This window comes from Pinus tabuliformis, chromosome 2_1, assembly GCF_031772625.1.
Source record: "Pinus tabuliformis cultivar Carrire ecotype Pingquan chromosome 2_1, CPIR1, whole genome shotgun sequence".
NCBI classification, from domain to species: Eukaryota; Viridiplantae; Streptophyta; class Pinopsida; order Pinales; family Pinaceae; genus Pinus; species Pinus tabuliformis.
This window is the reverse complement of record NC_142299.1, coordinates 633,023,583-633,047,795: the sequence shown is the minus strand read 5'-3', so window position 1 is coordinate 633,047,795 and position 24,213 is coordinate 633,023,583. Positions and strand designations below refer to the sequence as shown.

The window sequence follows — 24,213 nt, the reverse complement described above, 5'->3', positions numbered from 1 at the left end:
ACGTCAAACATATTAAGGAGAGGACATCATCATGCAAGGGCATGACATCATCATGGTGAATAATGTACCATCCCCTCCAAAGGGATCCCATGTCATCATCATCATCAAATATCCCCAAAAATATGGCGACGACCATAAAGAAAGTGCAATGCCAACCTATGGGCGTATTGTTGTAACTGGGATACATTTGCTCTCAAGGTAACATCTTGGCTTTGATAGACAATGTCCTTGGTTTTGGGGGGAGATGAGGGTGTTATCAACTATGTTAGGTCATCCCAAGGTTAAAGATCCTCAATAAGTGCCCAATGTCCTTTATCAAAGTGTAATGAATCACCATCAAATGGGTTAGATGTACTCTTTGAAGTGTTAGAGAAGAATAGCAAATATCTAACACATATTCAAAGAATCAATAGGGATGAATCATCATGGGTGCAAGAACAATAAGAGTATTAGAGGGAGCCACATTCAATGTTGAAGGCATCAAAGTACTTCACACAAGCATCATCTTCAAACATCTTCCTAGCTTATGATTTGTACACAAGTTACCATACTTAAATATGGGAGGGTTATTACATGGCCTTATTAGGTGCTCCCAATCCTAAGGGGGGCCATAGTTCCTAGGCCGACCCTTCCAGAAGATAGGTGTAAGTGATGGATGAAATGGACTAGGTTGTACTTCATGAATGGAGTCATACTCTTATGCTATGTTATATCAAACCATTACCCATGGGTGCCTTTGTAGAGGGAACGCTTAGCTTCCCTAAGTTACCTTCCTCGCCTTTGTTTTTCCAAGCCCCAATATTTGTCCTTTTCTTTCTTCATAGCTTATTTGACAAGCTTCATTGAGCATTAGGTAATAATAATATATCCCCTTTTTGAGATGGGAAGTTTATTGCTTCATGGGAGTCAAGATGTTCATAGAGAGTTCATTTGATAGGCGTGATATGCATGGATACTCTTGGGAACAGGTGGTTATATAAGAGGGTGTAGAGCTTAGGTTTTAACTTGGTTTTTTCTTGCTTTACATCTCTTGCCATTCATTTGCATTTTAACATTTGGCTAATGCTCTTTCTTTCTTACAGTTGCATTAACCTCGGGTATATACAACCCCTTCTTCTCATTGGACAAGACCAACAATGAACCAACATGAGTGACTGACAACAACCAAACAAAAGACATGATAACGAAGTAATGGGGAATGACGACAAGTGTTAAGTATGGATAACATGGAATGTCACCATCAGCAAATCCTCCTATTTGTGCCCCTCCTAGATAGTGAAAGAGAGGCCCTAAAAGTGGTCACATTGGACTACGCGAAAGCGATAACCACCAAGGTGAAGCAAGGCAACAAGTGTACAACCAATAGCCATCTATCATCCAATTCAACTTCTTATTTATACTGGAATAACCTTAAACATTAAATGAAAGAACTTGGATACAAAAATGGTTAATGCACCTCACAATATACGAGCCCCTTCATCGGATGAGCAAGATTGATGAATGAATACACTGATTGGAGAGCAGACGAGAGGCATCTGAAGCTGACTATAGGGCTACTCGCTGGCAAACTAGATTCTTGTGAGAAAGAAATTCTACTGAGGTTAGGACCAGACATGTGGGTGGGTAATAAGAAGGATATGAATAAAAGAGACATTTAAGCAGATATAGCCAGCAAATTTCACTGCAGTATTGTTTGTCTTGCCTTGTTAATATACGAACAAAGCAAAAGTGCATAAACCCCAATTAACTCCTCATACAAAAATAATATTTTATACATTTACAAATTGTTTAAATATCGAATCAAACAGATGATGGAAAAACAGAAAGGATAGACTATACAAACTATACGAGTTTATCTACATCAAGGTTATACATATTAGCCATTTTGTTGTATCATAAGAAGCAATGTCAAAGACAGACTAATCGATGTTCCCCAAATAAGACCATTTAGTTGCTGAGAAAAGTATGTACTCTTCAAGGTCCATCAACTACAAATGATTTATCATCCAGCTTCTTGCCTAAAGAAATAGATGAAAAATCTAATGGAAGAAAAGACCCATTTGAACTTGAAGTTGTTGCAGGTTTGAACTCATAAGGGCCATCTTTTACACCCCAAACCTGCTCATATCAAACGAATTCAGTAAGTGTCGAAAATTTACCTTAAACACCATACTCTCCAGTTATTAGCTATATAACGACAATAGAAAGTAACTAAATTCATCAATAGTAGTATTTTCGTTAAAGAGTTTACCTGAGTTCCTTCATCATCATAGGCTCTGTCCCAGCAGTGGACTTCTCCATTTTTGTAAATCGTAAGATCTGATGTGCAATGAGTTGCACCGTTCTGCTAGTAATTAAAAAGGTGAAAAATAAATTAAATGTCTGGCCATAAAAAACAAGATACAATCCAGAGAGCAGGAGTTCACATATACTTTCATGCATTTAGTCAATAAATATTATTTATTGTGTTAATCCCCAAAATCCACCATGCTTGGCAAACTTTCTTGGACATCTTTTCCATGTTGGTGATTGCAAATCTCCTAGATCTATACAATAAAAGAATATAAGTTCTTTCATGATCATCCATCTGATAAGTGTGTTGCACTCGTATAGATCAACCTCCTTTGATATTATTAGCTTCATTATAGAAACAAACAGTATAGATGTTTTTGAAGCAGGCACTACAGCAACCATGCAAAAATACTTCACCAATATAGAGAGGGAGTAAACCATGAAGCAGAGGGAGTAAACCCATATCTAGTTGTAAATCATATAAAAAGGATAAGAGAATGAAGCTAATTGCACAGCAAAAGGTGTAAAATTTAAACTGTAACCAAAGTTTTGATTCCTTCCCTCTAGCTTATAGGAGAAAATAAATGACACTTGAAGCAAAGAAAGTAAAGGATACATAAATATATTCAATATATTTGTCTGCAAGGTAAAACAACACACGCAAAAAAGGAATACTGCCTAATAAATAAATATTTTACAAACTGCATTACTCTAATAATATAAGTGTGGCAAGAGACATCCTACAAAGATTAAACCAGCAAACACCCGGTAGAAGTAAAAACCACAGGTGAATTTGATTTTATCATATTTGAAAACCGTTAAGCATGTGCATACCCATGAATTCGGGAAACCACCAGGTGGGGTCGAACCTTCATACAGACAACGCTTTCCTCGCTCACAACGTGAAAGATACACTGTTGTCAGATGCTTTGCAATATCCTGCAAACAGCACTGAAATTGTGAATAAAATGTCTTCCAGAAGGTTTCCAATATATATTTTAAGTTATGACTTCAATTAGTATAATCGAACTCATTTCTTTCCTCCATTGCAATTTCCCCTAATTTATTATGTGTACTTGAGATTCTAAAATAATAAATTCACAATTTCTGAAGCTGTAATTGACTAGCAATTTTGAAACAAGCATTTGTCTGGAGTATGCAGTTGGAACTTCAACATTCTAATTAAAGGTGCCTTATTTCCGACCTGATAAATATACTGTCAAGTTACTCGTCACTTAAAGTCTTTTCACAACATTCTCAAGAGTACATTGGCTTCCTACCCATATGCTGGCAGGTATTAGACTAGTACATCTAGTAATAATAACCAAAGATTGTGATGTCTTTATTGTTGAAATTCGATTGCAAGTTGAATTTCTGATCATGATAATTATTTGTAACTGATGTTTTCTTTTTAGCATTCACTTCATTCAGCTATGTCATCAAGCAATTATACATTCAATTATGCAAGTATAACACTATAAAGAAAATAGAGACCACAATGCACAAAGAGACCAAAATTTTAGGTCAAAGACCAGGGCAAAACCACAAAGGGGAAAACCCAGCAACCCTTCCCTTATAGAATCATTGTCATCAAGAGAAATCCAAGTCATAGCCAAACTGATCAATAGACCAATTACCCAAGTGCCAAGTCAGCACTCCACCAAGCAACAACTGTCCACATGAAGTCTGTCATAAGTGTGTCCACAAGATGCCATATGTCTGTCCGTAAGTTTACTTGCTAGAATCGGTCCACAATACTGTTCATAAAGTCCCACTTGTCTGTCCTCAAACCAGCCTTAGTCGACAGGAGTAAAGTGCCTTAGATAGCTCATTTATCACAGAGATGTAGTGCTCGCATACCACAGAGAAGTAGTCCCACAGATAGCTCACATAATCAAAGAAAAGTAGTGCCATAGATAGCTCGCATAACCACAGAAAATTGTGCCTCAAGAAGCTCGTATAACCACAGAAGAATGTGCCTTAGACATCCGAACTTCTCTTCTACAGAAGCTGCGAGATGGTTTCTAAATGGTGGAGTAATCATGCCAATATATAATGGTTTCTTCATCCGAAAAGGTGTTTCTAAAGGCTGGGCTGACTTGTCATCTGGAGGGCCGACTTGGAAGTTGGGATTTGACCAATAATATTATACGAAAATAATATTTAATATTATTTATTATTGCTTTTAAATGTCCAAATGGGGCATGACAAAAATAATTTATTTATTTTTTACTCATAAATTTTTTTTGACTTTTTACAAAATCATAATGATAAATTGTGAAGACCGGACCTACTTACAAGTTCAGCATTTATCACATGTGATAATATGAGGGGATAATTTTATTTGTAAAAGATGACTAGAGAGTATGCACATTAACATTAATATACAAATTACACGATATTATTTGTAATATATTATGACTGCAGTGCTTGAAAGAATTGAGTAGATTTGCTCTGCCATCCTGCAATCTGAACAAACAAGATGTATTTTAGAGAATGCAATTCTTACAGAACTGATGTGTCGATGACAACTAATAATCAATAATCACTCATCTTAAGATCAGGCCAGTTTCTGACTAGGTAAATACTCCATTATTCTTGAAACAACATAAAGTATACACAGTGATCCTTATAAATTTAGAAAAATAAGCATACATTGCAGAGGCATTCAAGTATTAATAGTGAGGTAAGGGTAGCAGATATATGTTAGCATCTGAGGGTAAATGAAGTAACCATTTAGGCCATTGATATTGCAGGAAAGCTTACTGAGGAAGGCATGGAACTTTATAAATCAAAATGTCAATTGTAAAATACGGATAGCATCCTTTTTTTTCAAAGGAAAGTCTCATGGGGAAACTCAAAGGATACTTCCCCACATTCATGGATAGCATCACTACTAAACCCATTGGCATGGACCCCCACTGAGACATAACTAAGAAAATGCTCAGCAACATTGGTGACAATCAGTTTAGCTAAATTCTTGAGCTTCTAAATGTTTGGAAACATCTCATCCCATCCTAGAGCACTTTAAGGGGGTGAGATTGCCTGTACCTTGCAGCCCCAATTGATCCACAAGGGGAAAACATGTCACAAGTGGGCTTTGAATCTGTTGGGGTTGGATAACAACTTGTCCTGTTAACCAGCCACACTAAATTGGATAGCATCTTATTAGCACAAAATTGAGAATAAACTATAGCATCTGTAGGTATTGAGAGCAGAATAAACATATCAGCAATTCTCGAAATGCACAAATCACGTAAGTAATTATTTAAGCTAAATGTTAAAAGGAAATATTTTAGCCAAAATGAGCATTAAACAAAGATGCACATTCCCTTACGAACACCTGTAGAGTGCAATTCTGAATGAAAAGTAAAGTATAAATTTACCATGACTAGAGGAAAATGCATCTTCCCTGATTTGGAAGAACTGATTTGAAATAATTAAAAACAATTTTCCAATGCAGATCAGAGAATTTCATTATGTACAGGAAGAGTCGGAAAATAGGACACCCATATTCTGCTTTACCTCTTCCTCAATGTTTTCTATTACTAATTTACCATTATAAAACATTGACAGGTCAGCGAGAAAAAATTGTAATCAAACCTAGTATTTTTTTTCTCTTTGTACTTTCATGTATAGCAACTCTCAACTAGAAAAAGAAAAAGAAAAAGAACTTACCCTTTCAACTTCCTCTGCTTGTGGACGTTGACCCTTGGGCCGCTCACAGAAATTTCGATACTCTTCAACATCCTTTACTGCATAGGAATCCACCTAGCCATTTCAGCAAACAAACCATCATATGCATCACATAGTTTCTTATTTTGCTGGTGTCCTGAAATCAAATATGGTGCTCGTGAGTTAGTTCTATGATCTAACCCATTCCCTACAAATACTTCCAATCCAGACCCTGATAAGAAATAGAGGACAATGAAAAGAAACATTATACAAAGATACCATTTAAACGTTCTGAAGAATTAAAAACCCTAAAGTATTCCTATTCCTCATGGTGGATGGCTTAATATCAAAAGAAAGAAAGAACTTATATCAATGCCACAAATCATCAAAAACAATCAATGGAACTGGTAATACAAACATTTACACAACTCAGGAAGACTAGTATATTTAGCATTTCTAATTAAAAGCTCCATGTCTGCGACTGCCTCAGCTTGTATTAATGTTTAACTGTTTTGTTCTTGGGTATGTGTGAGATGATGACTCTGGTGGCATCACCGAAAGCTGCATATGACACACTTCGATAATTCTACTCTAAAAGTAAAAAGCTTAAATATGGAAAGCTTGAAAATGGGAAAGAACATTGTCCACTCAGACTCTCAAATTAACAGCAGATTATATTTAAAGAAAAATCAGATTAAAAAAAACTGAGTTCCTTCTGAAATCCAAGAGTTTCAGCAACGCAGACAGTAAATTTCACTTGACTTGGAGATTGTTTTTGGGTGAAATATTGACACGACATCATTTCTAAGGAAATGTTTGCTGAATGGAGCACTAATACTAATGAAACGCCCAAGGAATGTGATGCCATATGCATTGGGATCTGATTAAGCCCTCAATTAATGTATAATACTTCATGCCTATGTGCAGAAAAAGAATCCATGCAACATCGTCAAGAGGGCATTGGAAGAAAAGCCACAATAAGAAAAGTTTTGCTAGTAGGGCTTGTTACTGCTCAAACTAGCAGGGGATCCCAGAGGGGCACTTGCTAGGTCAAGAGCAACAATGAAGCTAAAGCCCACTATCGCCACACGGACTTTCACCAATGGGAGGAGACCTGATATATAGAAAATCACTTATGAAGGATAGATCAACTAAGATGGGTGTGAAGTGATCTCAGGAACGCTTTCCTAAGGGAGGCTCAAGAATGGGACTTGCTTGCTTCTTAAGCAAGGTACAAGGCTTTCTAGGAGAAGGGGATGAGGATTTAAGGGCTAGGTTTAAGGAGTGTGAATTGTAAAGGAGCTTCCAAAACCCTAAAATCCTTGTTGAACTTGGTTTCCCAAGTGGTTTTTGAAGAGTTGACTTTTCAAAGGTATGGGACCACATGGGACCAAGTGGACCCAGGTTAGGTCAAGCGGAAAGAGTCTAGCAACCAATGATAGATTTGACCTAAACAAGGAGGAGAAGGGGATCAAAGAAGTGATTTTCACTCAAAGGTGCAAAATGATCCCTATGAGGAACTAGCCTAGGGAAACTTAGGGCAAAAACCAATCTCAAGGCTAGGGCTTGGGATATCTCACAACCCCATCATCATAATTCCTTCAAATTTGGGGAAGGCCTAGGAGAGACACCAACGCAGTAGAGGCCAAGAGATCGAGGTTTTCCTATGGGTGGTTTGTCGAGAAAATGATGCCCTAGGAGCCTTAATGTGGCTAGACGCAGTACATGCATGCAACAACCAGCCCTAGTATAGCGAAAATCTCATCATCAATGCATGTGACAAACTAAAAGAATAAATAGCATTAAATTTGTACTTACATGTAAGAGAATATATCCAACCACAACAAACTTGCCAATCATGAAGCTCCAAGATAAGAAAAGACAATCCATACATCAAAATCCATCCATGCTCCAAAATTTCGTCCACCAAGGAATAGCGAAAAGCTCAAGTGATGATGAGAAATGAACTTTCATCCTTCGTATTTATACACTACAAATGAGTTCTATTTAGCTATTTGAGTCTACATTAGCCCCTTAAATAAAAATAATGTGCAAATAACTAACTTTTGGTGACAAACCCACCAAACTAGCTCATAAACAAAATAACAAGCCTCTCAAGAGGTCGAATGATCAATAATGCATGTCGTTGGGCTCTCTAAGAAGCCCAATGAAGTCCATAAGTGCCATAATGATGAATAGGACTTCCAAAAGTGATGGACAAGGAGTTGGCCCCTTGTTCTTCATATAATAAACCTATGGTGCTCCAAATGAGTGTGAGGGCACACAAGTGACCCCATGAGTCTCCAAGTAAGTTGAAGATGCTTGTAGACAATTTGTAAGGGCTTAGATGATGGTGTAAGTGATGTCACATCAACATACAAGTCTTGAGTCATCTGCCAAGTGCATGGTACAAATATGGGGTTGCCTGGGGTGAACCAGGTGCATCTTCCTCGTCCAATAGGTGAATCTCGAGCAACCTCTGAACATCTTTGGGAATCCATGGAGTGTTGTCTACTGGTGTGGAGGCCCATGGCTCTCAACACACACCCTACATGTGCCAATGTATCCCTCTACAGGGTTAGGACCCCGTATAGGGAGACCAAATCCAAGATGGAGACCATCTACAATCTTGCATAAGATCCAATGCGTCCCCTAGCCTTCCAATACAACAAGTCATCAAGGAAATCAAGTAAAAGAGCTTACAAACCATAGACAACAGGTGGGGACTTCATAATGGCATGGCCTTCCATAATGGGCTTTGGCATGTGCTAATGTCTCCAAGCTCCAAATGGCGTTAACCAAGTATCCTATTAGGTGGTTTCTACTTCTAAAGGGGATAGTACGTCCAAGGGACTTCCTTTAAAAGGTGGTGGCATGTGATAAAGAGATGAATGGAGTAGGAATGAAAAGGGGCAGCCCTGCGCCACATGTTGGGGTACAAGGGTAGCTAGTAAAAGGGACGCCCACACCTAGGTATATAATGTATAGGAGAGAGCAATCATGGTACATGAGGTGCTTTGACCTTGATTTTTCCACCCTTCTTTATACGCCTTTTTCCTTTTATGATTTTTATTTAATTGGTTGCTCGGGGCTCAAGGAAAAAGAGCATGATGTGTGAGATATAGCAGTGGATACCCCCTTTAAGGTAGGGAAGTTCATTGCCAACTAGGGGTTGGGACAATCATGGGTTCCTAAATCATAAAGGAGGCTCATCTAGGACCTGTAGGAACTAGGGTGATGGCCATGATCATGGGGTAGAGCTCATGTATTGGCTTTTGCCCACGTGTTAAATGGCCATATTTTTCATTTTGTGATACATTTTCCTGTTGAATGTGGCCAATTATGATTTTGCTTTTCTTTTCAACTGCATCAACCTCCAAGGCATCATTCCAGGCCCGACCCAAGGTGTGGACAAGGGGATGGGAAAGGCTAACCCTATGTGGACACAATGGATGAATGTGGACTCAGGTGGGAGAAATGATGAATGGGGTTATAATGAGAGGAAGGGGAGTAATATATATGGGTGAGGGACCACGACCACGCAACCAAAATCGGGGTTTCCGATGTAATACCATCCCAAAAGCCCAACGGTCAGTAAAAGAGATCCCACGAGACTAGGGTCTCAAGTTAACACCCAAAAAAGGTCTAGGGGACAAGAGCACAGACCTAGCCCATTCTTTCCACCGAATCCCCCATTAATCCATGCCCAGAAGTGTCTATGATAAGTAAACTACAATACTCAATTACCAAATGACAAGGCATACCTTTAGGTTCGGGAGGCTCACCTTCAAACATACGATTATGGCAGATGGGTGAGAGACCAAATGGCTGGCTCGAGTGGTGGAGAAATGGCACAACGAGCTAGTTGGTGATTGCAAGGGGCTGTCAGCTGAGGACCATCTTGGAGAAAAAATTTCTCCTAGGGATATCACCCACATAATGGTGGGTAACATCTAGCTCCAACTAGGACATGATCTCTCGAAAATGTGGACAAAGCTGTTGAAATTTGGTACCGGAGGACAGGTGGTTCCCTTAGGCTTTGATCTTTGGCCTAGGGAAAAGTGTCCAAAAGAATTTAATTTTTCTCCTAAAGTGACTTTATAATTTTATAAAGTTAAATCTAATTTAAAAGTGACTTTAAGTGATAAAGTTATTAAGTCTAATTTTAAAGTGACTTTTATAAAGTCAATGAAAAATTAGAAAGGAAAAGTGACTTTGGAAATAAATGACTAAGTGGGTCTTTATTAAAGTGGGGTGAATTAAAAAATAGAAAGTGAGATTTAAATGAGCATTTAATCTCAACCATTGATCTAAATCTATTTCAGCCATTGGATTTAGAGATCACCCAAAAGTCACTTGGATCACCCAAAAGTCACTTGGAGTTATATTAAAGGAGGAAAAGGAGGAAAAGGTCATTCATTCTTTCATGAGCAGATTGGGAGAAGGAGAGCAAGAGAGCAAGAGAGATTTCTGAGCAGGAAGGAGAAGGAGACAGCAGCTTGGCACACATTCCAAGGCAGCAGTTGAGCAGATTTGTACAGCTGATTCAGCACATAGTGAAAGGCAGATTTTTGCACAAACATCGAGGAGCAGTTTGTTGATTTTTCTGCACACAAAACGGAGGTCGTACAGCATTTATTGCTGTCCTGTTTGCTGTAATTTCCAGATTGCTGTGAGGCACGGGAAAGGAGATAAGTTGTAAATTTGCTTGTTGATTTTTTGCTGAATAATTCTCACTGTAAAAAGGCAATTTTCAGAAATAAAGAAGAGCTCTCAAACTGGTTTTCCCCAAGAGTTGTAGGGGGTTTTTCCAGGGTCAAGTTGACCAAAAATATCAGTGTTTTAATGGCTGTTTTTAATTGCTGATTTTTATTTCTGCAATTTCCAGCATTCTGAAAAATTTCCAGAATTTGTGTTTTCAGCCATATTTATTTTTTTCAGTGTGTTAAATGTATGGTTATGGGAATGGGCATTTAACTACATGGGAGAAATAAGGTGAAACTGAAAAACGGGGTGGGAAAACAGAAATTTTTACATGGTATCGGAGCTTGAGTGCTGAAGGGCAGTTTGGGACAGCAAAAGGAAAAATTACAGTTGCTGATTTTTCACTCAGAAAATTCCAGCAAGCTGATTTTTTCATAAACAGCAGTTTTATCTTTACTACAGCAGTGCTATTTTTCAGTTTTAGGACAGCAGGATGTCATTGGGATTGAGGGTGGAGGATAGGCTGGATGGGCATATAAATTACAGTGTTTGGAAGGAGAGAATGCAGAGTATCTTTGAGGAGGCAGAAGTCTGGGATATCATGGTGCATACCGCACAGAACTCTGTTGTTGTGCCCACTGATGTTACTCAGTTGGCTGAGTATAAAAAGAAGAACAATAAGGGTAAGAGGCTGATTCTAGACGGAATCAAAGACCATTGCATTCCTCATGTGAGAGGAAAGAGCAATGCCCATGAGATGTGGACAGCATTGTCCAATCTCTACCAGAGTACCAATGAGAACCGGAAGATGGTCCTGAAGGAGAAGCTGAAGAACATTAAGATGGGGAATGATAGTGCAGCTGGATATCTCACAAAGATTACCAATGTGAGAGATGAGTTGGCAGCGATTGGAGAGGCCATTCCATCCACTGAGTTGGTGCGTATTGCAGTGAATGGCCTCCCCCGTTCATGGTTGAACTTTGCTGATGGGGTTTGTGCACGTGAGACCCTTCCCACATGGGAGAGGTTTTGGGATGATTGTATTCAGACAGAGATCAGGAAAGGACAGCTTGGGGCAGCCAAGCCAGTTGAGCAAGATGAGGACGTAGCACTGGTGGCAGGAGGCAAGAAAGGCAAAGGGAAGAAGCAGGCTTCCACAAGCAGTGGTGGGGGCAAAGGCAAAGGTAAAGGTAAACAGGGTAACTCACAGAAGGACTATTCCAAGGTGAAGTGTTGGAATTGTCAAAAGATGGGACACTATGCAGTTGTGTGTCCGGAGAAGAAGAAGAAGAAGGGGAAGAACTAGGACGTGGCAGCTTCAGCAGAGATTGAGGACTTTGCTGGTCGTTTTGACCGGGAGTTTGCGTTCACTACATGTGAGTCCTCTAGTGCAGGATCACCTGCCACACAGGTTCAGAGGGAGCATGCTTTTCCCTCGATTAGCGGAGCATCTTCAGGTATCTGGTATGTGGACAGTGGGGCTTCACGTCACATGACAGGAGTCCGGGAGTACTTCTCAGAGCTTTCAAAGAGTGGCACTGATATTGAGGTAGTACTCGGTGATGACAGAGTTGTTAGAGCAGTCGGGGTGGGGACAGTGACATTTCAGAGGGAGTCCAAACCTCCCTTGAAGGTGTCAGAGGTTCTTTATGTGCCAGGGATGAGGAAGAACCTCATATCCGTCTCAGCTTTGGAGGACAGAGGATATGAGGTACTGTTCAGGGGAGGACAGGTGTTGATGTATCCCAGGGACGCTCCAGCTGATTCAGCTAGAGTGATAGGTGTACGCCATGCAAAGGTGTACAAGTTTGCATTCCAGCCCCTTTTGGCATTGAGCAGTAGTACCGACAACAGAGCTAGCAGTTCTGAGCTGTGTGAGATTTGGCACCGCAGGATGGGACACATGTATCACGGAGCCTTGAGGACATTGCGGGAGATCACTACAGGTGTGCCAGATTTCAGTACTGATCACTTTGATACTTGCAGAGGTTGTGTGATGGGCAAGTTTGCCAAATCCCCTTTTCCCAGCAGTGACAGCAGAGCGACGGGGATACTTGATTTGATTCATTCTGATGTGAGCGGTCGGATGTCTCATGTTTCCTTGAGTGGATATGAGTACTATGTGTTATTCATTGATGATCACTCCAGGAGGACCTGGATTTATTTTTTGAAGACCAAGAGTGAGGTCTTCAAGCGGTTTCAGGAGTTCAGAGCTCTTATGGAGACTCAGACAGGTCGAAAGATCAAGTCCTTGAGGTCGGACAATGGAGGAGAGTACACCCTTGGAGAGTTTGTTGACTATTGTGCGGAGGCAGGCATTAGGAGGGAGTTTACTGTTCCTTACAACCCCCAGCAGAACGGAGTTGCAGAGAGGAAGAAAAGATCCATCATAGGGGCTGCCAAAGCCATGATACATGATCAGGGGTTGCCATTGTTCTTGTGGGCAGAGGCCTGCAACACAGCTGTTTACTTGCAGAACAGGAGTCCGCATCGTGCCTTGGGGCACATGACTCCTGAGGAGGCTTTCTCTGGGAAGAAACCTGATCTTGGTCATCTTCATATCTTTGGATGCATTACATACTCCTATATACCCAAGGAGGAGAGGACCAAACTAGAGCCCACCGCAGAGAAGGGTATCTTTGTGGGCTACAGTGAGACCTCAAAGGCCTTTCGGATTTACATTCCTGCACAGAGGAGAGTTGTTGTCAGACGGGATGTGAAGTTCGAGGAGGACAGGGCCTTTAGGAGGTCACGGGAGTTAGAGTATCTGGATCAGCCAGACCCTCAGCAGCAGTTGAGTCAGTCGCAAGGATCCAGTGGGCAGGGATCAGGAGGATCCGGAGGTACATCTATGAGGATGTCAGGTCCATCAGTGAGCAGTGGCTCGCCGAGCCAGAGGGGTGGTGCTCCGGGCAGCATGCAGAGCAGTTCACAGAGCAGTTCACTAGGGAGTCCACTGATGGACAGTTCACACGATACCTCAGCTTCTACAGGTTCAGGTGCAGGCAGGAAGACAGCAGACAGACAGTCAGGAGTTCAGGCTACTGATGGTGATGAGGAGGAGTTTCATTCTCCTATGGGAGAAGCATGCTCAGGGAAGAGGAAGCCCAAGTGGCTTCAGGACACCTTGAGAGATGCCACATCTGTTGCTGAGCCGAAGAGGCCGGTCAGAGAGAGTAGACCACCTGAGAGGTTTTGTAGCTATATGGCGATGGTTACCAGCATCCTTGACTCTGAGCCTTCTAGCTATGAGGAGGCAGCTAGCCAGCAGGTCTGGAGAGAGGCCATGCAGGAGGAGTATTCTTCTATCATGAAGAATGATGTTTGGGAGGTGGTGCCGAGGCCTGAGGGCAAATCCGTGGTTACTTCCAGATGGCTTTACAAGGTAAAGCATGCTGCAGATGGCAGCATTGAGAAATTCAAAGCGAGGTTTGTGGCTAGAGGGTTCTCCCAGGTAGAGGGAGTTGATTATGAGGAGACCTTCGCTCCCGTGGCTCGATATACTTCGATCCGCTCCATTATATCGATAGCAGCAGAGATGGGTTGGAAGATCCACCAGATGGATGTGAAGACTGCATTTCTCAATGGCTTCATACAGGAGGAGGTGTACATTGAGCAGCCACAGGGCTTTGAGGTGCATGGGAAGGAGTCCCATGTGTGCAGACTGAAGAAGGCCCTTTATGGCCTGAAGCAAGCTCCCAGAGCTTGGTACTCCAGGATAGATGCATACTTGCAGGGGATGGGTTTCACAAAGAGTGAGGCAGATCCGAACCTTTACTTTATTGTGATTGGTGAGGAGCCTCTCATTCTGGTGTTGTATGTGGATGACTTGATCATTACAGGTGCAGAGAGACTCATAGAGCACTGCAAGAGAGATCTTGCGGCGGAGTTTGAGATGAAGGACATCGGCTTGATGCATTACTTTTTGGGTTTGGAGGTGTGGCAGGAGGAGGGGCATTTCTTCCTGGGGCAGGGGAAGTATATTGTGGACATCCTTAGCAGATTCCACATGGAGGATTGTAGACCCATGTCGACACCGATGATCACCAACTGGAAGAAGCTTCATGCTTCGGATTCCGAGTTGGTGGATCCCACATTGTACAGGCAGCTGATTGGTTCCTTGATGTATTTGGTCAACACTAGACCAGATATCTGTTTTGCAGTCAACACGATGAGTCAGTTTATGTGTGAGCCTAGGAAGGTTCACTGGGTGGCTGCAAAACACATTTTGCAGTACTTGCAGGGGACAGTGGATTATGGTCTGGACTACAGGCAGGGAGATGGAGTGAGATTGGCAGGATACACTGATTCTGATTGGGCAGGTTGTGCTTCTGATAGGAAAAGCACTTCAGGGTGTTGTTTTGGGTTGGGTTCAGCAGTAGTGTCATGGTTCAGCCGGAAGCAGCAGTCAGTAGCACTGAGTTCAGCGGAAGCAGAGTATATGACAGCCAGTCTAGCTAGTTGTGAGGCTATCTGGCTTCGCAAGATGTTGTTTGGCTTATTTGGTCAGCCGTTGAGACCTTCAGTGATTTACTGTGATAATCATAGTTGCATTAAACTCACGGAGAATCCAGTATTTCATGACAGGTCAAAGCATATCGGGATCAGATATCATTTCATCAGAGACTATGTTCAGAAGGGAGCTGTGAAGCTTGAGTATATTTCCACTGATGAGCAGGTTGCAGATATCCTTACCAAAGCCTTACCACGGGGCAAGCATGTCTACTTCAGAGACAAGATGGGTGTGGTGAGGAACACCTTCCTCGGTAAGAGGGAGTGTTGAAATTTGGTACCGGAGGACAGGTGATTCCCTTAGGCTTTGATCTTTGGCCTAGGGAAAAATGTCCAAAAGAATTTAATTTTTCTCCTAAAGTGACTTTATAATTTTATAAAGTTAAATCTAATTTAAAAGTGACTTTAAGTGATAAAGTTATTAAGTCTAATTTTAAAGTGACTTTTATAAAGTCAATGAAAAATTAGAAAGGAAAAGTGACTTTGGAAATAAATGACTAAGTGGGTCTTTATTAAAGTGGGGTGAATTAAAAAATAGAAAGTAAGATTTAAATGAGCATTTAATCTCAACCATTGATCTAAATCTATTTCAGCCATTGGATTTAGAGATCACCCAAAAGTCACTTGGATCACCCAAAAGTCACTTGGAGTTATATTAAAGGAGGAAAAGGTCATTCATTCTTTCATGAGCAGATTGGGAGGAGAGCAAGAGAGCAAGAGAGATTTCTGAGCAGGAAGGAGAAGGAGACAGCAGCTTGGCACACATTCCAAGGCAGCAGTTGAGCAGATTTGTACAGCTGATTCAGCACATAGTGAAAGGCAGATTTTTGCACAAACATCGAGGAGCAGTTTGCTGATTTTTCTGCACACAAAACGGAGGTCGTACAGCATTTATTGCTGTCCTGTTTGCTGTAATTTCCAGATTGTTGTGAGGCACGGGAAAGGAGATAAGTTGTAAATTTGCTTGCTGATTTTTTGCTGAATAATTCTCACTGTAAAAAGGCAATTTTCAGAAATAAAGAAGAGCTCTCAAACTGGTTTTCCCCAAGAGTTGTAGGGGGTTTTTCCAGGGTCAAGTTGACCAAAAATATCAGTGTTTTAATGTGTTTTAATGGCTGTTTTTAATTGCTGATTTTTATTTTTGCAATTTCCAGCATTCTGAAAAATTTCCAGAATTTGTGTTTTCAGCCATATTTATTTTTTTCAGTGTGTTAAATGTATGGTTATGGGAATGGGCATTTAACTACATGGGAGAAATAAGGTGAAACTGAAAACCGGGGTGGGAAAACAGAAATTTCTTCAAAAGCTACTCAAACGGAGATCCCGAGAACTCCAGCAATCTCTCGGTTACCTAGACCTGTTACTTGCATATATAATAGATGAAAAACATGAGGCAGCATGCTTTCGCAGTGTCTCATGATCACACATGCTTGGATTAGGCCCATAAAATTGACGGATAAAAGTAAAATGCAGTTTTAAATCTAAATGTAGCTAATCTATCATGAGAAATTTCATATGACATTAATTCTAATGCAAAATCAACATGCAATGCATCCTACTCTGACATGCTTATGATACAATACCAAGTCTCAACAAAAGGAGTGATACATCATACGACTTAATTCGACCGGCTCGGACCAAAGTTCGTCATTGAGTTTAGCAATGTAATAATAGTCCTCCCCGACTTTTCCATGAATCTTGACAAGCATTGGGTCTCTATCTACCAAGACCAAGTCCCTGACCTTATATTCCTTTTTAGGCTTCCACTTTCTGCTTGTTTTGGGATTTAGTCATTTGAGGATGCGGACTTCTTGTGATAGGAGAATAGGAGAAGGCTTCTCAATTTCATGTGTTTCATAGTATGGGATTGGTCCAGGCTTGATCACATGAGAAAGGCAGGTAGGCTTTCTGTAGAGGACAAAAGGGGTACCATTAGTTTGCAAGATAGTTGCATATGACAGGTCCATTTGGAGATGGCCTCCAATCGTGGCTCCCCACTTCCTAGATAAGAGCATCCCCCACACATCAAGGACATCTATGACCACAACATCCATGAGAAGCTATATATCAGGGTTTCTAGCCAAAGAGACCTTTAGGTCTTTTATGAGACCTTCCACTTCTACAATCTTGGAGTTAAAACCACATACCTTTTTGTATGGGCGAGTGATGTTAAGACCCATTGGCTTCATAACATTTAGAGGCATGATGTTTGCGGAAGCACCTGTCTCTAACATACAATTGTGTGAGAAGAGGTTATTGATAGTCAAAGTGAGCATAAATGGTTCATACCCAGGGTTTCGATCAAGAATATGAATGTTTGGTAAGTCTTCGGGTAATTCTTCTTCCTGGATACCTAGGGGCTCCTTGATTTGTTATTGTTTCTCGGGAAGTTTTGCAATTTCTTTCAAAGGGACGGGTATGGTTATTTTCCCTACGGCAGCCCCTATGTCAATGTCAAGCTTAGCCTCTTTTCCATTCTCTTTCTTCTTGATGTTTTCCTTTCTTGGAGGATCCTTTTTTGAATTGGCTTTGGTTGGGGGATCCTTCTTGGGAGGAATTTCAGGGGGAGACTCCTTGGGAGGGGCTTACTTGGGCAATGAGTCTTCTTTAAATGGTTCCTTAGAGGTTGCAAGGTCTTTGTTATTTTCTTTTCGTGAATACAGGACCCCTTTGGATCTTCCCTTGCTATCAAAGTTAAGAATGGATTCTTCGTTTTCTTCCTTAGGGGTGACCTCACTAGTGGGAGGGTGCATGTACGAGCCTCCCAGCAAAATGTTGAAGATGTCGGATTCCACAAGGTTAGCTTGCTCATCAATTTCTTCATCCTCACTTTCTTCCTCTTCACTTCCCTCATCCTCAAAAGATGAGTCTGGCCCAACAGTTAGTTGGAGCCAAAGCGTTTTGGAATTGAGATGAGTTTGGCCTATCTTCTTCATTTTTGCTTTTTGGGAAAGGGTTTTCCTTTTCGAATGTAACTAGATTTTTCGGCCCTTTCCAAGGCAGTGACTTTATTCATGATAAACATGTCACATGAGTTGGCTTCTTTAGTAAACTTTTGCATTTTCTTGAGGATGGCCGAGAGGGTTTCTTCATGTTGATCTTTGGATTTCTCCTTCTTGACCTCAGCTTTAGCTCTAGGGTGGTCAGTGACATCTACCTTCGAGATTCGTAAGTTTTCCTCAACTTCCATTGCTATCTCTTTGGCTTCAGCCAATGTGGAAGGTTTCTTGTCCCTTAATGCATAGGTTAAGTGGCCACCCACAACTTTTATGAATTTATCAAGGATATTAGCTTCAAAGGGTTTCAAATGATTGAGGATATCCTTGACTACCCTATCAAATTTTTGAATGAATTCTTGTATGTCTTCCCTTCCCTTAGTTATTTGATAGAATTTTTCAATGTTAAAGGTTCCTTGGGCATTGCATGACCATCTCTTCATGAATAGGTCTTCAAAGTCATCAAAGTCTTCTATGCATGCTGGGGGAAGGCTAAGGTACCATTCTCTTTCTTGTCCTTCAAGTGATAGAGCAAAAAACATCATGAGCCTATCTTCATCAAAGATCATCCTAGGGGACATCTGCCAATATAATTCTTCAACAAAGTCATGGGCAGTCCAAGTAGCATCCCCTTTGAACTTGGGTAACCATCAGTTATACTTTTCAGGTAATGGTTTGGGATCATCACTCAATTTCAAAGGGGCAAAGACACTAACCAAGTGTCTTTCACTTTTGGTCATGTTGGATTGGTCTGGTTTTGGGTCAGTGTTAGAACTAGATGCCATCTTTTGGGGAAGGAACACTGACATTCTCAAATTCAGGGAGTAGGGCGGTTCTAACAAGCAATGGAGTTCGTTCTCCCCTTATTGCAACAACCCTACTTAAAGGAGGAATGTTGTCGCCTTCAAGTAAACTAGGCGTTTGGAGTCTGGACAATGAATGGAATCACTAGAGGAATGCTTATAGATGTCGTTAATGAATCAATTCCTCAATGATTCACTAAGGAGGTAGACGTTCTTCCTCCTCGGCAATGGCGCCAAAATGTTACCACTCAAACTAATAGGGGGTCCTAGAGGGGCACTTGCTAGGTCAAGAGCAACAATGAAGTTAAAGCCCACTGTCACCACAGCTAAAGCTTCCTACTCTTAGCGGACTTTCACCAATGGGAGGAGACCCAGTATATAGAGAATCACTTATGAAGGATAGATCAACTAAGATGGGTGTGAAGTGATCTTGAGAACTCTTTCCTAGGTGAGGCTCGAGAATGGGACTTGCTTGCTTCTTAAGCAAGGTACAAGGACTTTCTAGGAGAAGGGGATGAGGATTTAAGGGCTAGGTTTAAGGAGTGTGAATTGTAATGGAGCTTCCAAAACCTATAGTCCTTATTGAACTTGGTTTCCCAAGTGGTTTTTGAAGAGTTGACTTTTCAAAGGTATGGGACTAGACAGGACGAAGTGGACCGAGGTTAGGTCAACATAAAAGAGTCTAGCAACCAATGATAGATTTGACCAAAACAAGGAGGAGAAGGGGATCAAAGAAGTGATTTTCACTCAAAGGTGCAAAATGATCCCTATGAGGAACTAGCCTAGGGAAACTTAGGGCAAAAACCAATCTCGAGGTTAGGGCTTGGGATATCTCACAACCCCACCATTAGAATTCCTTCAAATTTGGAGAAGGCCTAGGAGAGACACCAGTGCAGTAGAGGCTAAGAGATCAAAGTTTTTTTATGGGTGGTTTGTCAGCAAAATGATGCCTTAGGAGCCCTAATGTGGATAGACCTAGAATAAAGAAAGAGAGATGAAGAAAAATAAGTCTTTAAGTGATCACCTTATGGTAGACCAATGCCTAATCCTTTGGGGAGATTCGAGTCAAGACAAATATGAAAATAGACTTCATTTCTAGGTCAAGGAGGCTCCGCTTGTCATTAGGGCAAAGGAGAGTGACCTTAAAAGCTTTTATACTTCGTTTTGAAAGGTGAAGTGGCTTGTCAAGATAAATTCAACCATGAAATTGTCCCTAGGAGAATTCATTCAACATACATGGCCCATACATAGAGATATGCTATATAGAAACATAATTCCACAATTTTGCAGTAAATGCATGCAACAACTAGCCCTAGTATAGCGAAAAGCTCATCATCAATGCATGTGACAAACAAAAAGAATAAATAGCATTAAATTTGTACTTACATGTAAGAGAATATATCCAACCACTAATAAACTTGCCAATCATGAAGCTCCAAGATTAGAAAAGACAATCCATACATCAAAATTCATCCATGCTCCAAAATTTCGTCCACCAAGAAGGAATAGAGAAAATCTCAAGAGAGATACAATTCCAAACCCAGTGATGATGAGAAATGAACTCTCATCATTTGTATTTATACACTCCTAATGAGTTTGATTATTTGAGCCTACATTAACCCCAAAAATAAAAGTAATGTGCAAATAACTAACTTTTGGTGACAAGCCCACCAATCTAGCTCATAAACAAAAAAACAAGCCTCTCAAGAGGTCGAATAATCAATAACGCATGTCGTTGGGCTCTCTAAGAAGCCTGATGAAGTCCATAAGTGCCATAATGATTAATAGGACTTCCAAAAGTGATGGAAAAGGGGTTGGCCTCTTGTTCTTCACATAATAAACCTGTGGTGCTCCCAATGGGTGTGAGGGCACACAAGTGACCTCATGAGTCTCCACATAAGTCGAAGATGCCTATAGACCATCTGTAAGTGCTCAAATGATGGTGTAAGTGATGCCACATTAGCATACAAGTCCTGGGTCATCTGTCAAGTGCATGGTATAACTGTGGGGTTGTTTAGGCAAATGTGAACCAGGTGTATCTTCCTCGTCGAATAGGTGAATCCCGCGCAACATCTGAACATCTCTAGGGATCCATGGAGTGTTGTATACTGGTGTGGAGGCCCATGAATCTCAACACACACCCTACATGTGCCAATATAGCCCTCTGGAGGGTTAGGACCCCGTATAGAGAGACCAAACCCAAGATGGAGACCACCTGCAATCATGCATAAGATCCAATGTGTCCCCTAGCCTTCCAGTACAACAAGTCATCAAGGAAATCGAGTAAAAGAGCTTACAAACCATGGACAACAGGTGGGGAATTCATAAGGGCATGCACTTCCATAATGGGCTTTGGCATGTGCTAATGTCTCCAAGCTCCAAATGGGGTTAACCAATTATCCTATTAGGTGGTTTCTACTTCTAAAAGGAATAGTATGTCCAAGGTATAGCATGTGATAAAGAGATGAATGGAGTAGGAATGAAAAGGGGCAGCCCTGGGCCACATGCTAGGGTACAAGGGTAGCTAGTAAGGGAAGCCCACACTTGGATATATAATGTATAGGAGGGAGAAATCATGGTACATGAGGTGCCCTGGCCTTGATTTTTCCACCCTTCTTTATACACATTTTGCCTTTCATGATTTTTCTTTAATTGACTGCTCGAGTGTTAAAATTGGCAACCAGGGCAAAACTTCATGTGGGTCATCTTATTCATGGCTAATAATATTTTTATTAGATTCCTCTCGTCGAGAGGTGTAGGATTGATATAAAGATCATCCAATTCCGATAAGTATTCATGGAGATATGAATTTATTTTGATTATGGAATTATTATCAAGCCGACCTACAACTCATGTAGGCTCAGAAGCCCAACAGTCGCATCTATTCACCCACCAACGTTGTGTATAAATATAAGAGTACTTTTTCTCATTTGGACTCACTCATCTCATCACATCTCTCTCTCTCTATTGCGCAGATATGAGTCTCTTCTCTACTGCGCTGAAATGGGTCTCTCTCTCTCTCACACATGTGAAGCCGGACGCTGTTGAATTTGAAGCTGCAACTGCAGAAGTAAAGATTGACTTGCGTGGCCTAGAAGATCTCCTCTTTGGAACTGCGTTGTAGGTTCATCTGAACCCCCTTTGAAAGCCACAACTTTTGGTGGTGGAATGAAGTCAATCCGACGAACGATTTGCAAGATATCCACTGCCCTAGTTTGAAGCCGGAAACTGCTGAAACTGAAGCTGCAACTGCAGAAGTAAAGATTGATTTGCGTGGCCTAGAAGATCTCCTCATCTGAACTGTGTTGTAGGTTCATCTGAACCTCCTCTAGAAGCCAAAACTTTTGGTGGTGGAATGAAGTCAATCCGACTGTCGGTTTGTGAGATATGGTCTGCCCTAGTTTGATAATGAAGCCGCTAATGCTGATGCTATTGATCTAGGGTTTGCTACTGCTGATATGAATCAGATTTATTGTACTATTTCTCTCTGTTGAATTATTGAAGATAAAAGAAGATTTGATCAAAGGGTTTCCCCACACATTGTGGGGTTTGTCCCTGGCTAACCGCCACATCTTGTGTCTCTTGTCTTGGCTTGTTTTCTGTCGATCGTTTAATGTTCTATCTGCACTTTACTTTATGTACATGTGATTGCTAATCGGTGGAATATAATAAGAAAAAGAAGTAAACTGTTATAAGCATAGAACATACCATAACTTAACATGGTATCAGAGCTGAGGTGAAGACAAAGCCCGAGCAAGAGCAAGAGCAATCATCGAAGAGAATATTGGCAAGGCTATCCTAAAAGAACTATGAGGTCCTCAACACTCTTTCCTGCCGAAGACAAGCTCCGTGAGAAAGCTGACTATCACGGATGGAAGATGTCTATCGATCTAACCCTTGAAGATCAAGGAGTGCTGGACCATGTAAGAGGCAATATTGTTGAGCCTTCATCAAATGCATCTGCTGCTGCCTAGAACAAATGGAAAAATGGAGAAGTCAAAACAAAGAAGATCATCCAGGACTCTATCGACAAGCGCTTGGTGGCCTACATCTCTGATCTAGACACCTCCAAGGAAATCTACGACAGACTGGTGAGTTTATTTAAAGTTAATGATGCAAATCATGTTTTGTTTCTTAGAAATAAGCTGAGGGAAATCAAGAAGGGTAAAGATGAAAGTATGCAAGCATACTTCTTAAGAATCACCGAGATCAAGAACGATCTCCTATCTATTGGGGAAACCATTACTGACAGAGAAATGGCACTCACAACTCTCGGAGGATTACCATCTGAATGGTATGTGTTCAGGACTACTCTTCTGAACAATAATGTAATTCCTAGTTTCGAGGAATTAATGGCTAGATGCATTCAAGAACAAACAAGGGTAGAAGAGCAGGAAATGCCCATGCCTAAAGGTCCTCCTGCTGCCTTTTCTTCTCATGCAAAGAAAAGAAATAATTCCGGGTCTAAATCAAAAGGAAAGGTTGGACCTAAGGCTAGAAGAAAAGGATGATGTTACATTTGCGATAAAGCAGGTCACTATGCTAGGGAGTGCCCTGATAGAAAGGACTCTCACCGTGACAATGATCAAAATCCCTCTCATGGTAATCGAAGGAATGGAAAATTCAACAACAAAGGAAAAAGGAATGCGGGAAATCAATGAAGAGGGCAACCATTCAAGAAGGCTAGAAATTCCAGGTATGAATCTAACACTGTTGACAATAAGCAGGCTGAATATTATCTACCAACTGCTCTATCTACCTCCGCTCCTTCGGACTCAATGGGAATTTGGCTCATTGATAGTGGTGCCTCAAGACACTTCACTGGTTACAAAGAAGTACTCTATAATCTGGTAAGAAAGAAACTAACTTGGAAATTGTCCTTGGAGATGACATGAAATACCCAGTGAAAGGTGTAGGGCCTAGGCAATGTTTCTCTTAAACTGAATCAAGGTAATACGATTCACTTACAAGATGTATTATATGTACCTGATCTCAAAAAGAACCTGGTATCCATCTCGGCAATGGAAGACAAAGGCTATAAGGTAACCTTCAGCGATGGTAAGGTACGCATATGGAAAAATAATGTTAAAGATGCTTTCACTCTTGGGTTTCGAGTTGATTCTTTATATCAAGTCGGTGGAAGTCCGCTAGGTGTCATGTCTTGTGACAAAACGCTTCAGTCCGAACTTTGGCATCGGAGGTTTGCCCTCCTTCATTACAAAGCTCTACCC

The 24,213-nt window shown here is 41.1% G+C and overlaps 1 protein-coding gene across 1 annotated transcript in view; it reads right to left on the bottom strand.

Moving 5' to 3' along the window:
* Positions 1-1,725: 1,725 nt before the first annotated feature.
* The window catches only part of LOC149202146 (chromophore lyase CRL, chloroplastic-like), a 145,579-nt gene continuing 123,091 nt past the window's right edge, over positions 1,726-24,213 (bottom strand). Inside the window, exons 6-9 of the mRNA XM_089403085.1 lie at positions 5,971-6,063; positions 3,127-3,231; positions 2,252-2,344; positions 1,726-2,118 (exon numbers count right to left, since the gene is read on the bottom strand). Of these exons, the coding sequence (XP_089259211.1) occupies positions 1,975-2,118; positions 2,252-2,344; positions 3,127-3,231; positions 5,971-6,063 (435 nt within the window). The 3' untranslated portion in view covers positions 1,726-1,974. The remainder of the gene's footprint in view (positions 2,119-2,251; positions 2,345-3,126; positions 3,232-5,970; positions 6,064-24,213) is intronic.